We start from the raw sequence: 17983 nt of genomic DNA on the forward strand, positions 1-17983 counted from the left end.
CCACCACGAAACATAGTGTCACATAATTCTTTTTGCTTCAACCAAGCTATTTTGGGTTATGAATAGTTATCTGTTGTGTTCTTCACTGATAGATCCAATAAGAAAGCAGTTCTTCTTCCTCGTGCTCCAGTGGGTGATGACATAATTCTGTAATGTCATCTTGGAACCAAATTAGCTTTCATCATTAGATGTTGTCCTCATGGTCCCAGGGTAACTACTACAGTTTAACGTTTCCCTTCACACTCACAGACAGAGGTGACGGCAACCATCTAGCTGCATCCATCTTTTGGTACTCTCAAAGGATCCCTGAATGTAACAGCATGACTGGATTACATCACAATGTTTAGTCTACAGATGCAAACGTTTTGTCTTGAGAAAATTGTCACTCCTAACAAAATTAGAAATCTGTGTGTGGAAGTGGATGAAACTGGATTATTGCAAAACAACTCTGTCAAGTGTGATGAATAGGGGCCATGTGTTGGAGCCAGACCAATTAGTGAAATAACTAATAATTCCCTGTAAAGTGACAGTCAGGCAATAAGAAATTATCCTCAAATAAAATTAGATTTATCAGGTGATGTGAAGGAGTTCAGAGCAAATGGTACAAAACCCGGCACTATTTATGTCCATTCTAAAGACATGATTCAGATGAAATCTTAATGGAGAATAAAGTGGTAAAAGTAGAGAGGAGGAAGCAAAGACTGTTCTGTCAAGAGGACACGTATCCTTATAAGATAGGAGAACGATACATTTTGGGAAATTCACAGAAGGCATTTGTGGCTGAAAGAAAGTGGTACAGACAGATAGGTAAATTCAAGTTAATAGGAAACTTCTAAGTTATATTGTTAGGAATTTTTAGGTAGACATTCTGGAGTTGCAATGAGACCCTCAAACCTCTTAGAATGTGATCAATGAGTGAAACTTTCCAGTTGCCCCATTGTTCATGTATTCTCAAAATAAAATGGTATAAATTAAAAAGATGACCAGGAACTCACTTTACCATGAGTAGAGCAATTTCTTGAGACTAACCAAATGTGAAGAAGACAGTGGCTAATTCTCCCTGTTGACTAGCTGCTAGTGAGAACTCTGTCTGCTTTAATTTCTACGGGAGTCAGGTTTTGTTGCAACCAATACCACAGCACAAGCTGGGAAAGAAGCAACACAGAGACATATAATTAGCTCCAAGTTTTGGAAGTTTCAGGTTGAGTGCTTGTATCTAGTGATGGCCTTCTGACGATCAAACATGGAGGGATGCAAATACACGGATATTTCCTCTTTTTGTCTTGATCTCTTAAAAAAAAATAGATTCAATCCCAGGGGTATACTTGAATGAAATTCTTTAATACTGTCCTGTTTCTAAAAACCACACTTCTAAACCCACAGTTGGCTAACATATTTATTTTCTCTCTTAGCATAATATTCCAAAATTGGGATTGAATTTCAGTACATGGAACCTTGGAGGACATGGGGGCCCTATCCAAATCATAGTGATTAAGGTGAGAATCTTACAGTAAAAGAAAGATAATGCCAACCCTTTTTAATTATTGGCCTCAGTGTTGATTTTCTAGTGAGGGTCAGTCACTACAATAATCAAAGAGCTTGACCCACATGTTCCAGAAAAATAGAGTATAGAGACCCACAATGGAAACTAGTGAACAACAGTGAATAATTAGCAGGATTTTGTGTTGTGTTATTTTGTACTGAGTGGCAGAAAAAAAACCCAGAGAAAAATCTTAAATGCTATTCTTAGGGCAGAGAAAGAAAAACTAGATAAGTTTCTTAAGAGCACTTTTACCTGCAAAATATTCTGTAGACTCAGAACTCAGCAGGACCAGTCGAGAGGGAGTACTATTATGGATGGCTACATTAGATATGAAAGTTGAGTTCAAATATTTGGGAACTCATCTCTGCCATGGGATACATAGCCTTAATTCAAAGTCTGATGTTGTATTTTCCAGAAAATGACTTAAGGAGAGGAACTATGCCTTTAAATGTCTTTATGATTCTTGATGTACATGGTATGCAATTATTTATTTAGTTGGCATTATTTCTATCAATGTGAAGGCCATTGGAAATACTCAACATTCTTTTCTACAATAGCTTGCATTAGAAACTCCCAGATCCACAGGTTTTTTCCCCCTTAGAGTCGTGTCCATATGAACCAATAGCAAATACTTAGAATAGAATTAATAAGAGTTTTATTGATTCGAGGTGCTTTGCACCAGCTGTCAGACACAGACCAGACTCCTTAGCTATTCTTCACCCTGAATTCATAAAGAATAGGATTCCCACAGGACAATTTTAATTGGAAGCATATTTTCTTCCCATGATGCAAACTCAGGGTCAGCACAGGTAACCTGAAAGATTGCTCCACCATATGTTCTCCCCAGAAAATATATTCCCCAAATATCAAGATACACAAGAGGCAAGGATTACATAAGTCTTAAGATAAACTTCCTGTCAAGCCAGTTTACCATAACTGAATGGTTGGGTTTCAATTGAAGGCAAGATGCAATTTAGTTTCTGGTACACATTAGGAAAAAGAAAATTATGTTATCCACCTGTTCGAAGGCCTGTTAGTTTTATGCTAGGTTGTGTAGTATATTTTAATGCATTCAAAGATATGTTTAATACATGGTTATATATTCTGAAAACCAGAAAGTTTTAAGTTTTTTTTTGTGGTAATGTTAAATGGTATTTATTTATTTCATAGGTAGATTTTTAAAATAATTAGTTCTAATAAGAGATGGAAGAAAATTTAACCAACAAAACCCTTTCCTGCATCTATGTACATTTGTAAATACGTTTTAAATAAAATTTGAAATTTTACATGTACTTTATTGAAGATTTGAAAAAAGCATGCAAAAAAGAGCTTCAAATGTATGTTTTTATACCTGATTTAAAAACAATTGTAAACTCCTACTATATTACTGTAGAATGAATGAACAGCTGTTATCAAGGTTAACTTAACTAGTAATATTGAGTATAGATTAATCATTATGCTCCAACCAAAATGATTACATTTGGAGATTGCTTTTCTGTCCAATTCATTCATCAAGTAACAAGTCAAATTGAATATAGTGTCCAAGTGCTTTAATGCTTCTATGAGTAATGTTAACTTGCAAAGGTATCTGCATAATTAAGTCATAGTTTCTTAACATTGAGCTCTGTGAAGCAAGGCCTTTGCCATTCTCTCATCTCACACAAGAATGCTAAATGACAATGTCTCAAACTTTGTTTGACAAGCATCTCTAAGTGATACTATAAGATATCGTCACTTGGGGATGAAGAGTTGGCTCAGCAGTGAGGAGTGGATGTTGCTCTATCAGAGGACTGGGGTTCAATTCCAAGCATCCACATGCTTGCTCACAACCATCTATAAGTCCAGTACTAGAAGATCCAGTGCCTTCTTCTGACTTCCTTGGACACAAGGCATTTATGGGGTACACATATATATGATAGACAAAATGCTCTTCTAAATAAAATTTAATAAAACTTAAAAAAGAAAGAACCACACACACTAGTGAATAACAATGGGAAAGCAAGTGCTGTTTTATGCACCATAAATGAGATCCAGCAATTGTAAAACTACCTGTCCAGTACCTGTGGAGTCAGAGACGGGCTAGATTAGAATGTTTTTGATTTAATGCAAAGAAGGCAGGAAGACAAATAAGTTTGACCTCACTCATTCCTTTGATCTGTTTTTATACATGTAATGACCTTGTGTTCATAATTTTTATTTTTCAAAGGTCGCTGAACTCTTTGACCCATCCCAGTTGGTCCCATATTTTCCAATTTTTCTGAAGTCCTTACTGATAAGTTTACACAGGCTGCACACAGTTAATTGGTTCCCAGAGAGAGGACATTACTTGCTATTAGAAGCAACTTTAGGGCCAAGGGCAACTGATTTCTTAAGCAGAGTTAGAAGAAACTCAGAGCCATCAAACCAAGGTTAATCTTGACATGGTAATGGGAACCATTTGTCTATTTATCAGTTTGTCCTATTTAAAAGTGAGGTCTCTTTCCCATCCCAGGAGAGATTATGGGACACATTCAGTGCAATAAATGGCAGAGACTGGCCTGAGTAGAAAACCTAGTTTTGGTCTCAGCTCTGTCCCTTATCAACTGTATCACTTTAAAAACATGACTTAGTCGCTCTAAGCTCACTGTTAAAAGAGAAACTTAGTACATGCCAAACAAAACTCTGATGTATATTGAACATATGCATATTGGAAGAATGCCTTGTAGAGTAATTACTTAAATAAATGTAACCTATTTTGTTAAACTGCCATGTTATCCCCCAATATCCCTGGGGTTTCCCTGGAGTCCATTTCCCATCCTCACTGATTTAAGTAAAGACAGGGATTGTACTGAGCAATGAGACATGAATAGAAGGACACATGTTCCTTCTAGATGGAAAGTTTAAAAGTAAACATGTTCAGGGTCATAGGCTTTAGTTTCCAGAGGTCAGTCATTTTATCAGCCTGAGCCTTCTTGATCAGGCAAGGGCAAGTCATTTCAACTGACCAAGAGTGAAACCGTGGCGCAATGATGGAGCACAATAGCAGTGGACTCCAACATTGTTGTTATTAAAAATCATTAGTAGCTTATGATTGCTTATGACTACACAATAACTCAGCCCACACAATTTATACATCTATTATCAGAGACGCCATTACAAATTAGGGAGAAAATCAATGCACATGGATGTACATGTGGGGAAATTAAAATGTAAATCTGTGCAAAGTGATTTTTGATGCAAGGGAGTGCCAGATTTTTGATAACAAGAAAGGAAACTTTATGTGCACAGTAGAATCAGTATCCATCATATAGGCAGAGTGTTTATTAAAAAGCAGCAAATCATTTAACATTGAGAGGGTTCAGAGTTCTGATTTAATAGATTGGTTATTTTGGTCCAGAAGTGGAATCCACTGTGGGAAAATCGTTTGACTTAGGATTGTCTTCTCTTAGCTGTGTCTGTCATAAAAAAAGAAATGACTTGCAAACAATAATGAGGCTACCACAATCACACAGGCACAAAATAATTTTTCAAATTTGTTATGCTGTCTGTGATAATAAGAACTCTCTTGTCTTCTCTATGTGGTAGAGATGACACAGAAGATAGAAAGAGAGGAAAGGACTCAGAATTCTGAGATTCTGGAATTCTATTTCTTTTATCATTTCTCTCTTCTGACTTGCTTTCAACTCCCACTTCTTCTGACTTTCCTTGTTCTTATTTACTCATTTATTTTGATTAATTTTAATTGAAGTAGTCCCTATTTAAGCCATTTTTTAGTTTAACCACTGTGTGCATGTAAGAGAAAAAAATGGACCATCTTAAACCATATATGAAACTGTATATGTATAATTTCAGTTTCCTTAAATCATGATATTCTCAAGCTTCAGGACCAGCTAAGGAACAGCACTCATTCCTGGAGAGGCAGCTTGACTTCAGTCTCAGAATAAAGCATTCATCGTTAAGCTTGAGTCCAATGCTAGCCTTCAAGCACATATGGAAGCAACAGAGTTAAAAGCCAGGCATTGCCTCGAGAAAGAGCAAATGTTTTCTAAATGTTCTAAAGTAGTACTAATAATGATCCAACTTTTGCAGACTTGAAGTTGCCACTCTAATTTGAAAATTATAATATAAAAACTGTGGAAGGAATCGTGTAGTCACAAACAAAATAGGTGTTTTGACCCTTGGAGACAATGAGGTGTAAAAAAGATAGTAGTTCAACTTTGATATTTTCACTTCCCAACAACTAATTCCCTTGTCTTCTCTCACCAGAACCCCACTCCTGGTTGATTCTAGCATGGGTTTGGGTCCAAAGAAAATATTAGGAGTAACAATGACACTGAGGTAAGGGTCAGAAACTTTCCAACATATGACTTTCTTATTTCTTGTTTCTCAGTAACAAGCCATGTGCAGCTTGTGTGTCAAATCAACATGGGACTGGGACTCCAGCAGACAGAAAGATAAAACAAAGAAGGAAGTTGAATTTGGCTTTCACTAAGGACTGTGTAATGTTTCAGTGCACAGGAAATAACTGACAATTATACTTTCCCACAGGAGTGCAAAGTAGCAGCTTCTCTCCTTAGAGAGCTAGCTGAAGACCAGGGAATCAAACATATAAGAGTACTCTGGCCCATGATGTATCTATTTCATCATAGTTTCTGGGAAAGGGCGAGGATATCAGAAAGTCTAAAAGTCAGAATATTAAGATGAACACAAAGACTTGAGATCTACTTGCAATGACCTCCAGAGGGAACTGTTGAGATATTTTAGAATCTGTTGGAAATGAAAATTCTCACCCATTCCAGAAGAACCAATTCATAAATTCTGGAGGTAGAGTATCATGAAGGAACGTGTTTAGCTATCAGTCCTTGTAATTGTATAAAGATTGAAGCTGAAGAACCACAGAACAACCCATGTATGTTTGTAGATTATATTTCATAACCTCATATGCTTTAGGCAGATTCCTCCTATAGAGTCCATACTTCTTTAAGTATAATTAAAAGAGTTTATCTAACTCTCAGGGCATAGAAATTAAAGGAAAAATAGGAAAATATGACTACATCAAATTACAAAGTTCAAAAGGAACCATTCGGATGATTGAAGAAGCAACCTTTGGACTTTGAACAAAACATTTGACAAGGGCTTCATATATATAACTCAACAACACAATTATAAAATAATGACAGAAAGTACAAGGTCAAAGGATCTGACTGGCAAGTTTATTTTTTTAAAAGCCATACAAATATCTAGCCAGTTCATAAAATTACCTTTATCATCTGGGAAATATAAATCAAAATTCTACTGAAGCATCATCTTACCCACAAAGTTGACTATTATCAAAGAGATGAAATACAAGCATTCATGAGGATGTGGATGAAGTGGAGTGAACATGTTCTAAATGGTGGTAGTTAAGTTGGTTATGACCATTAAGGAAAACAAGTACAAGTCCTTTGAAACATTAAAAACAGAGCACATACATGAGGCATCTCAAATGGGTATTTTTCAAAGGAAGTAAAATTAGTTTCTCAAAAAACAAAAAGAAAAACAAAAACCCACCACGCACAAAACTCTACGCTTCACTGCTGGGTGAAGCAGTGTTCACATCAGCCAGGAGATGAAAGTAACTTGTGTTTACATCACCAGATAAAGAAAATGTGGCACATTATGTATACTGGAACACTGCTCTCCCATGAAAGGATGATATCCTGATGTTTACAACCACATTGATTGAGCTGGGTATCATTAAGTGTGCAGTAAGCAGAGACAGACAGACATGTGCCTCACTATGTCATTTGTATGCAGAATTTGAAAGAAAAGTTGAAGTTAAGAGTGCAATTGTGATTACTAGGGGCTGGGTAAAGTTGGGGGAGAGAAGGAAAAGAGAGGTCAATGAATAGGCACTCAGTTACCAATAAATGAGTGCAAGTAGTCCTTTCATGGCTTTGCCAAATAGCATCACTCTGGGGTACCATAAGTAAGGGATGCAAAAATGGGCTACTTTTGGTAATATGCCTATAACGAAAGAGTTAAAGATGAGTTTTGAGAAGGTTCAAGGTGAAATGATTGATCTAGCATTTCTATGCGTATTTTGTTAATCTATATTGTTTTCTCTTGGTATCTGGAAAACATTCATTTATCCCTTAGCTTTCAGCATTTCTGTGACAAATATATCTAGCTAATAGGTCAAGTCTCTATTCTTAGCACGTTTATGTGAAATGCTGCTTCCAGGATGAAGAGAAACCCATGAAACAGTGAGCCGCCACAACTTACGTGTTCTCATCGAGACCGTTGACAGAAGAACCGCCTCCTTCCAGTGAATGAAGGGTTTCAATGTTTGCTGAAAATATTGCCCTAAAAGGTATTACATTTGCTGACATAAAATGGAAGCATTCTCTTTCTAGTATTCTCTTTCTAGCATTCTCTTTCTAGTATTCTCTTTCTAGCATTCTCTTTCTAGTATTCTCTTTCTAGCATTCTCTTTCTAGTATTCAAAATGTATTTATTGAGAAACAGAAAACAAAATTCTGGATTGTCAGACCTTAAACTCCTTTGTAGGCCAAGAAACTCTGTCTTAGTGTGGGTTGTTTGGTTTTTAAATAATCAAATGAAACTAAACTCAAACTGATCCAGGTACTCTGTGGCCATTTATTTTCTATTCTATTCTATTTCTATTATCTATTTTCTAGGTCATAGTAATGTTGACTTCTGCAGCTGAAACAGCCTACCTGGCAGCTGTCTCCTGTCACCCTTGCTAACACACTTTGACTTATGTCTACTGTCATCAGGTGATGTCAGGTCAATCCTGATTGACCAGAACGATTTCAATACATTAATTCAAATGTATCAGTGGTTTAAATTAAATCCATTGAACTTAATTTAAATTCTTCCACCCACCAAAATATTGTCAGAGAACAAAATCTGAGTCTCTGATGACATCAGTAAATCAAGAGCAGAGTCATTCTGCTTTGGGATTCTGTTAGAGAAAATAATAGGTATTCCTTTTTGCTCAAGCTGTTTACTTACAGGTAAAAGTGCGTAATTAATAATTAAAGAGTACACTAATTTAGATAGAAACTCAGGAAGTTTAAAAATACCTATTTATTTAGCAAGTACAAATCTTTCATAATTAAAGCTGGGGGAACTATTGGTGGCTCTTGGGTAATAGAACATTATGAAATATGACAGGCCTTTATTCAATTAGTCATTCTATGTATCTGAAACCATGACTCTTTGAGAAATTGCTTAATGTCCTTAGCCGCTAGTGTTTTTATTAGTCCTATAAAAGGGCAGGGTACAATATAGGATATTGTTCATTGACACAATGGAATATTATTCAGTCATTAAGAACAAGGACATCATGAGTTTTGCAGGCAAATGGATGGAACTAGAAAATACCATCCTGAGCCAGGTAACTCAGACCCAAAAGGGTATGCATTGTATATATTCACGAATAAGTGGATATTAGCCAAACAAATACAGAATACCTAAGATACAATCCACAGAACTCAAGGTTAACAAGCAGAAGGGCCCAGGTGAGGATGCTTCAACAACACTTGAGAAGGGGAAGAAAACAATCATAGGAGGCAGAGGGAGGTAAGTTTTTAGGTAAGAGAGTGGGAAGGAAGGAGAAAGGGGGAACATGATAAGGTAAGGGGGCAGGACTGAAGCCCTGATGGCCAGCAGAATGGATGGAAACAGACAACCTCTGGGGGAGGGTGTTGGGAGGTGGGGGAACCCTCTAGAAAGTACCAGAGACCTGGGAGGTGAGAGACTCTCAGAACTCAAGGGGAGTAACATTAGATGAAAGGCCCAACAGTGATGAGAGGGAACTTATAGAGTCCACCTCAACTAGAAATTCAGGGCATCAAATGGAGGAATATGGTTGCTATCCCACAGTTAAAGACACTGACACAGAATTGTTCCTGTCTAAAAGAACTGTAGGGACAAAAATGGAGAAGAGACTGAGGGAAAGGAGATTTTCAGAGATGAGAATTGGGCCCAAGTTCTTGCATATTTTTTTGTTTTTTTATTTGTTATATTATTTTATCTTCTGTTACTTTAATTTCTTTCACATTAACCTCCTCCCCCAACTTGGGATCCATCTCAAGGGGAGGCTGCAAGCCCTGACACTATTCCTGATGCTGTGCTGTACTCACAGACAGGAGCCTAGCATGGCTGTCCTCCGACAAGCAGCTGACTGAGACAGATGCAGATACTTACCCCCAACCATTGTCCTGAAGTCAGGGTCACCTGTGGTTGAATTAGGGAAAGGCTGGAAGAAGCTGAGGAGGAGTGTGGCCCCATAGGAAAACCAGAAATCTCAACTAACCCAGACCCTTGAGATCTCTTAGACACGAGCCACCAACCGGGCAGCCTACAAGAACTAGTCCGAGGCCCTGACATATATACAGCTGGGGACTGCCTAGTCTGATTTCAGTGGGAAAAGACAAGCCCAACATTCTAGAGATTTGAGGCTCCAGGGATTGGGAGGCCTGGCAAAGATTGGGGGCACATCCTCTTGGAGACATGGGTCTGAGGGAGGAGGAAGAATGGGATGAGTAATTGTGGAGAGCAGACCAGGAGGAGGTTAATGACTGGGCTGTAAAAAATTAAAGTAATAAAAAAATAAAATAATATAACAAATTAAAAAAACAAAAAATTTGCAAGAACTTGGTCCCAATTCTCATCTCTGAAAATAAAATCAATATAAAAATGAACAATATTTGTTTAACTATATAATTAATGTAGAATATACATACACATATACACATACATACATGTATCCTTTTAAAAGTTAATTATTTTCTTAGTATAAGTGTGTGTATACATACATGTGTATATGTGCACTGCATGTGTATCTTTTGACCTTGGAGGCCAGAAGAGGGCATTGAATCCCCTAGCAACTAGAGTTATGCATGTTTGTGAATATCCATGTCTATTCTTGGAACCAAACACATGTCCTCCACCAGTATTATTAACCACTTTTCCATTTCTTCAGCCCCCCCTACAATAATAATCCTATTTAATAATAATTCACCTATTATTACTATTATCTGAAACCTCATTAACATAGTTATATTGGTAAGGGTATTTGATATTTCTGGGTAATTCTTCTGTCTTTATACGTATTCTTCTCTTCCAGCAGAAAAACAACAATCACAGTGTTTCAAAAGATTCAGAGAATGCAGTGTATGTATCTGAACATTCACCAAATGCATAAATGTATTGGCTTCACTAAATATGTTGACAAAAACTAGTTAACTACAGAATATAACTCATAGAAATTTCAACATAATTCCAATGTTTAGGGGAACAGGATTTCTCTGTGTAGCCCCGGCCATCCTTGAACTCACTCTGTAGATTAGGCTGGGCTTGAACTCACAGAGCTGCCTGCCTCCGCCTCCCGGGTACGAGATTAAGGGTGTGCACCAGCACCACGACTTAAAATGGTTTAACGTTGATGCCATTTGCATCGTACAGCCCTGTGAGACACAGAGTTTCTGTCAATATCATTTTATGGAAAATAAATGATACAGTAATCCTTTTAAGAATGTCTATCCACAACACATTGCCAATTTTATTTAAAAATATTAACAGGTTGGGGATTTAGCTCAGTGGTAGAGCGCTTGCCTAGCAAGCGCAAGGCCCTGGGTTCGGTCCCCAGCTCCGAAAAAAAAAATATTAACTTATGAATCAAAGACTGTGCCTAATTTGCACTGAGAGCATGAGTCCAAAGCAAACTTGAGGTTTAAGAAAGGATACTTTACAGCAGAGAGTTTTTATAGTTGCTGTTAGATGTAAAAGATTTAGAAAATATTTTATCTGATGATGTCTCAGTTATTTCTGCTGTAACTGAAAATACCAGATATCCATTACACTCAACAGAAAATCATATATTATACTTCATACACCACTAACATAATTACATGAACGAGACAGAAAAAAAATCCATGATTTTATGAAGTCGTGTGTTTATACTGAAGGCTGCCAATCTCTCTTAACTGACACTTCAGGCCTCTGTTATTAAAGAGGTGTGTGGTAGTTTGTTTTTGTTTTTTTGTTTTTTTTTTGTTTTTTTTTTTGGTTCTTTTTTTCGGAGCTGGGGACGGAACCCAGGACCTTGCGCTTCCTAGGCAAGCGCTCTACCACTGAGCTAAATCCCCAACCCCTGTGTGGTAGTTTTTATAGAAGGTTCCAGAAAGCTGAGCGTGTTATAAACATCTGTTTAAGTGTATACATTTCACAATAGAGTATTATAAACATCTGATTAAGTGGGTAAGTTTCCTGATAGGTTTATCTACTGAGGAGATTTCGGAGACTGTCGTTCTGCTTGCTTATTCTTGGGGTGCAGTCAGTGTGATATAAACAGACATTGACGCCTCAGGGAAGCATTTGGGGAATAATTTGGAAAATCAGACATTGACGCCTCAGAGAGGTATTTAGGGTACAACTTGGGAAATTCAAGTACCGTTCAGTTCAGCTAGTTCTTGTTGGAGCTTTGATTTGTGCTTACGTGGGAATCGGCACATCCACTGTGGGTCCCTGAAGACAGTTGGTTCTCTGACTGGTCAATAAAGAGCCAATGGCCAATGGCTGGGCAGAGGGACAGAGGCAGGACTTTGAGGATTCCTGGAGAGAAAATGCAGGGGAGGGAAAAGGAATCTCCAGGGAAGAAGGAAGGAAGACAAGGAAGATACACACATAGAGCTGTAAGAGTCAGAGAAAAGCAGCCCCAGGGGCCACTCCCCCTATCGGGTCTGGAGTAACAGAGATAAAGAATAGATTTTAGAAAAGAATAAATCAAGATATCAGAGGGGAGAGTGCATTAGCTTCGTGGAGGTTCAGGGATGGCCCAGGCATTGAGCAAGTTTAAGGCATATTAAAAATAACGCTGCTTTCATTCATAAATCCAGAGCGGGTCCAGAGATGTAAGCACACCGGCCGGGAGCATAGAACCATTAAATATTTACCGCCACAAGTTCTCACCTCAAACTCTGAGGACAATGGAGATTGGAAGAGCAAGCCAGTCTGATAGGAGTGCGAAAAGAATCGCAGACACTGTCCTTTAGATTTTATTCTTGGGCTCTATAGGATAATCATTGTGACTAGTTTAGAAAATATAAAAGAAGATATCTTATACTTATTATTAATTTGTATTAATTTTGCTATAGGTGACACTAGGATGCAGATTAAAAAGCAAAACAAAGAACACATATGAGCCATAGCTTTGGGGTGGCCATAACATCCTTGATTTCCTTCTGTCTTAAACTTTTTCTCAAGAGGCCTTTCTGAGTTCTAGCCATGACGTGCTAATTTCTCAGGAAAGCCTGAGGGAATTCGGCTGAACTAAAATATCCCTAAAAGCAGCTTGACATTCTTTTCAGAATACTCCTTTCCAGAGAGGTGCTTCCATTTTTCTAGGCATTAGCAAGTCTTCACTAGATCACAATAGCTCGAAGGCAGAAATCCCTGAGCTCCTGTCAACTTCCCATAAGTCCACGAGGCTGATGCACCGTCCTTTGCAGCTATCTGTGATTTACCCAGTCTTACTTGCCTTCTTTCATATGTGAAATATTGCTTTTCAGTTGCCGGAAACACATAGAACCAAGTGTAGGGTTCAAGTTTAGTTAACTTTTTTTTTTCTTTTTTCTTTTTTTCGGAGCTGGGGACCGAACCCAGGGCCTTGCGCTTGCTAGGCAAGCGCTCTACCACTGAGCTAAATCCCCAACCCCACTAACTTTTATTAATACAAACAAGACCAAGCCAGAGGAATAGATCTGACCTTTACTTGCAAACGTGTCTTTGATTACTAGTATGGTGCCCTTGGCTTGTTAAATATTTATGTTTTGGGTGACTTAGGCATAAAAAAAAACAAAAAAAAAACCAAAAAACAAAAACAAACTACCACACACCTCTTTAATAACAGAGGCCTGAAGTGTCAGTTAAGAGAGATTGGCAGCCTTCAGTATAAACACACGACTTCATAAAATCATGGATTTTTTTTTCTGTCTCGTTCATGTAATTATGTTAGTAGTGTATGAAGTATAATATATGATTTTCTGTTGAGTGTAATGGATATCTGGTATTTTCAGTTACAGCAGAAATAACTGAGACATCATCAGATAAAATATTTTCTAAATCTTTTACATCTAACAGCAACTATAAAAACTCTCTGCTGTAAAGTATCCTTTCTTAAACCTCAAGTTTGCTTTGGACTCATGCTCTCAGTGCAAATTAGGCACAGTCTTTGATTCATAAGTTAATATTTTTTTTTTCGGAGCTGGGGACCGAACCCAGGGCTTTGCACTTGCTAGGCAAGCGCTCTACCACTGAGCTAAATCCGACCTTAAGATGCTGAACTATTAATGCCAATATGATTGTATGCATTTGTAAAGGATATATTCATTAATTGGGAAATATATTTTCTAAACACAATTATGTTGATGACAAACCAGACCGAGTAGCTGTATAGGAAAAAGTTACAGAAAATAGCAAGTTAAGGATGTCTTTATTATTTCATGATGATTAATCAGCAAAAATAAATAAATTCACAAAATATATCATTATTGGAGCAAACATTGACTTTTCTCAAACAATGTAGTTGCTTTATATACTTAAAAACACACCAGGGGTTGGGGATTTAGCTCAGCGGTAGAGCGCTTGCCTAGCAAGCGCAAGGCCCTGGGTTCGGTCCCCAGCTCCGAAAAAAAAAAAAAAAAAGAAAAAAGAAAAAGAAAAAAAACACACACCAAACCAAAAGTAAAATTCAATATTATTTAAACTATAAAATTCATAGGATGTCAGTTTTTATTTTTATAAACAGTTATCTAACCAAATCTGTTCAATGTTACCAATTTGTTTAATGATTGGACACTAAGAATATGCAAATAGCAAATGTCCAAACTTAATGAGAAACTACAGAATTGTTCAGAAAAATACGCACACTATGATGAGTCCTATAAGATAGAAGTTGTTATGTGCACTGACAGTCTTCCAGCTTAACTGTCACATTTTACATGACACCTGTTGCCTTTAAAGAAAATGTTATCAACTAGTTATGACACAGCTACAAGTATTTACTCAAATAATTTTAGAAAACAAAAACAGATTTGTGATCCTTATGCTACTTTAATGTACCAGGCATTGTTATATATAATGAGTAAGTATTGTCAAATCCATCTTAAATCAGATTATTGGAAATGTAATCTTCCATTGGTTAGCCACTCGGACGTGTGGTTGATAGCGAGCTGCAGCTCACTGAATGATGACAGCTCCAGCTATTTCGATGGGCGCGGGGTCTCTTTTCTTACTAGGTATCCTATAGGAAAATAAGAGAAGAAGTTAAGTTGTCACGGTCAGCTCTTTATAAATGTGCATGCTCATACTTGGGGATGGCGTCTTTGTGGCGGGATGGGGATAATGAAGGTCCTGAGCATAACGTTTCCAGAGTGGAACATTCTAAGGCTTTCTAAGGACTATCATGCATTTTACTATGGTTTCCAAATAATCTTATTTAATGAATTATTTTCAAGTCAGTAAGTTTTCAACTATATGTTTCTTAAAGACTTATTTTAAGACAGTATTTTCATTTAGTATGACTTTATAAAATGCATGTGAAATTCTTCATGTTGACTAAGGGTATGCATCCACATGGTTATACTGACTGTTGGCCATCTGTGACTGAGATCTGTTAGGAGGATTCTCTAATTCTAGATCATAGGTAAAGGAAGATACGTTGCTGATCATGTCTTTCTCTGTTCTATTCATGATGCCTTCGATTTTGGCATTTAAAAAAAATCTGAATCTCACTACATAACACCATAAGTTTTAAATTATGTAGAAAATAATTTTTACTTAATAGTATGAATAGTTTATCTTAAATACATGCATTACAACCAGGTCTGTGACCCAGCAGTAGAGCTTTTGACTAACATGTAGGAGTCTATTTATGTTCAATCCCCAGTGCCACAAAAACCAGAAAACAAATCAGTCGATAGATATTAATTTCAAGACTTTGTATATAATAATAACACTCTTTCTGTCCTCTGGTGAAAAAAATGTGTATTTTTGCTTAAGAAAAAAAAGAGGTAAAATTATGTCAAATTCATGGGGAAGTCCAACATGCTGTCTGTGTGTGGTGTAGTTTGTATGCGAGGCTTCTCGAGCCCATTTAGCCAACGTTCACCTCACATGATGAATGTGGCGAAAACGTAAAGGTCAAGAGTCATCTGTGTACGGGTTTTCCTGGGATAGCGAACTGTGTTCCTTCAACTCAGTGTGCTCATCATGAAAGAATAGAGCAAGCAGAATACTTGAGAGGTGTTTCTGAATACTCTAAGCCATACAAAGGACAGTCAATTAACTGTGTGATTCTCTCCTTAGATACTGATTTTTAACTCTTTGGACTTCAAAAACTACATTGAAATCCACAGAATATGTTTTTAGACAATGCTTGAGGTCCTGGAGAATTCAGTTGGTTTTGGTACTGGTTTTGGTAGGTGTTAAATTCAATGTTTAGAAAATGTTAACCATTTAGAAGCATTGAAGCCAAGAGTAGAAATACTTTTAAAATTGTTGTCATGCTTAAAAATAAATGAATTTGAGTGTCCTTAGGCAAAGCATCCATTCACCATCTACTGGCCCCTTGCTACAGCTGGTTACATCATCACGTCAGGTCCTTTTTAAATAATACCCAGCTAGTTGTCAAGTCCTGTAATTAGATTTCTTAGCTTGCTTCTGGGGCAGCAATATGTGTACCTGTACTTTGCAGTTGGCTGAGCAAACTTTCATTTATAGTCAATTGTCAAAGGGAAACACATAGAAAGATATATGCTATTCAACCAAACACACATATGCATACATGAACAATGATTGGGCAAGAGAACACACTTTATATGAGGTTGTCTTTCTCAATTAAAAGTAAGCAGGTTATCTATTTTTCAGTACTACATAAGTTAAAATATTTTAAAATCCAGAGATTTAAAACTATAGAAATCAACACATTCTGGCAAGGAACGCAGCTAAGGTAAGAGAAAATATTTGCACAGAGTACAGACAGTGGCACTCTCTTTATGGGTAGGCATGAGACCTTATTGGATATTTCATTCAATAAATATTAATTATAACCATAATATAACTTATCAAAGTATAAGGAGCCACAGTGATGTGGGTTCAGGTAAATCTAATTGAATCATACAGTACATGACTTATGTGAGTTGATCAGTTTTCTAAATAAGTGAACTGGAAATAGCATAATTCAGTTTGTGGTAGGGAAATTCAGGTGATAGATTGATAAACATTATAATCAGAAAGAACCCATAATCCATGTATACCTGAAACTGCAACATAAAATGGATCCGCTGTGGTGACATTTTCCCTTACTTAGAACACTAAAAGTCCACGGACTCATCCCACAGAAAGCTGTGTTTAACCTTCATTCCAAGGTCCTGATTTTGTCTACTCCCCACTTCCGACTTGCAGTCACCTACCTTAGCTTGAGCATCACCAAGGAAAGAATCCCGCTGGTAACTACCATGCACACAACAACATAGATTAGTTCTCCTGGGAAGAGAAGATTGGGAATGAATTGGACGTGTCACTGTGGATTGGTGGAAGCCTAGGAGGCTTCAACACTACATGAAGAGCTACAGGCAACTGAGGAATGTGGAGAGCTGGAGAAATGTGTCTTCAGGGAGGGGCACACTGATTCGCTATCCAACACCAAGTGGTCAATACCAAAAATATACATACAAGCAGTATACCGACTGAGGATCTTATATTAGTAATATATGCATGTATACTTAGATGTATGTAACAACAATTAATAAATAAAATAGCCATGAATTTGAAGAGAGAAAGGAGAGGCATCTGGAAGGGTTTAGAGGAAGAAAAGAGAAGCTGAGATGATATGATTATGTTGTGATCTCAAATAATAAAATAATTTACTATAACTTTAGAGACACTAAGCATTTTTTTTCATAGAGAGTTTTTAACTGACCACTGAAGGGAGAATTGAATCCAGTCAGGGTAATTTCTTTTGAATGCTTTCTTTCATATGAGGAAATGTCTTTGACATTAGGAGTTGGGTAATCTGAAAAAAAAAATAATAATAAATGATATTGAGGTATTTAAAATTACACGTTGGCTTTATCAAATTGTTATAGTTTGTTTCATATTATATTACATTACAGCAATCCAGTTCTATGCCACCTATTTTATAAGTCCAATGATTTGTATGAAAATATGAATGCTAACACTTTAAAACCTCATCCCTGCCATGTTTGTTCAACTAAATTATGGAAACCTTTTCCCTACAAACCACAATTGGAAAAAAAAAGATCCCACTTGATAGGATAACTCGCTGAGCCTCGCATGTGGAGAAGGGAGACAGAAGACAGTAATTTGAACCTTCAGGTTTGGACACTGAAGAAGATTTCTTCTTTACACAAGTGATCATTTCAATGTGCT

General features: G+C 37.0%; 1 protein-coding gene and 1 long non-coding RNA gene across 4 annotated transcripts in view; one reads left to right on the plus strand and one right to left on the minus strand.

Moving 5' to 3' along the window:
* Positions 1-1410: 1410 nt before the first annotated feature.
* LOC148004251 (uncharacterized) lies at positions 1411-7902 on the plus strand. Its single transcript, XR_015627340.1, has 3 exons — positions 1411-1496; positions 5789-5860; positions 7745-7902. It is a non-coding gene; the product is annotated as an uncharacterized LOC148004251 (long non-coding RNA).
* Positions 7903-14012: 6110 nt separating this feature from the next.
* Gfral (GDNF family receptor alpha like) overlaps positions 14013-17983 on the minus strand; it is a 45392-nt gene continuing 41421 nt past the window's right edge. For all 3 annotated transcript variants that reach the window (NM_001191998.2, NM_001401790.1, NM_001401789.1), the window contains 3 exon segments: positions 14013-14834; positions 17005-17077; positions 17514-17606. In NM_001191998.2, coding sequence (NP_001178927.1) covers positions 14771-14834; positions 17005-17077; positions 17514-17606 — 230 coding nt within the window. In that variant the 3' untranslated portion in view covers positions 14013-14770.

This window comes from Rattus norvegicus, chromosome 8 (genome assembly GCF_021556685.1).
Source record: "Rattus norvegicus strain SHRSP/BbbUtx chromosome 8, alternate assembly SHRSP_T2T, whole genome shotgun sequence".
NCBI lineage: Eukaryota > Metazoa > Chordata > Mammalia > Rodentia > Muridae > Rattus > Rattus norvegicus.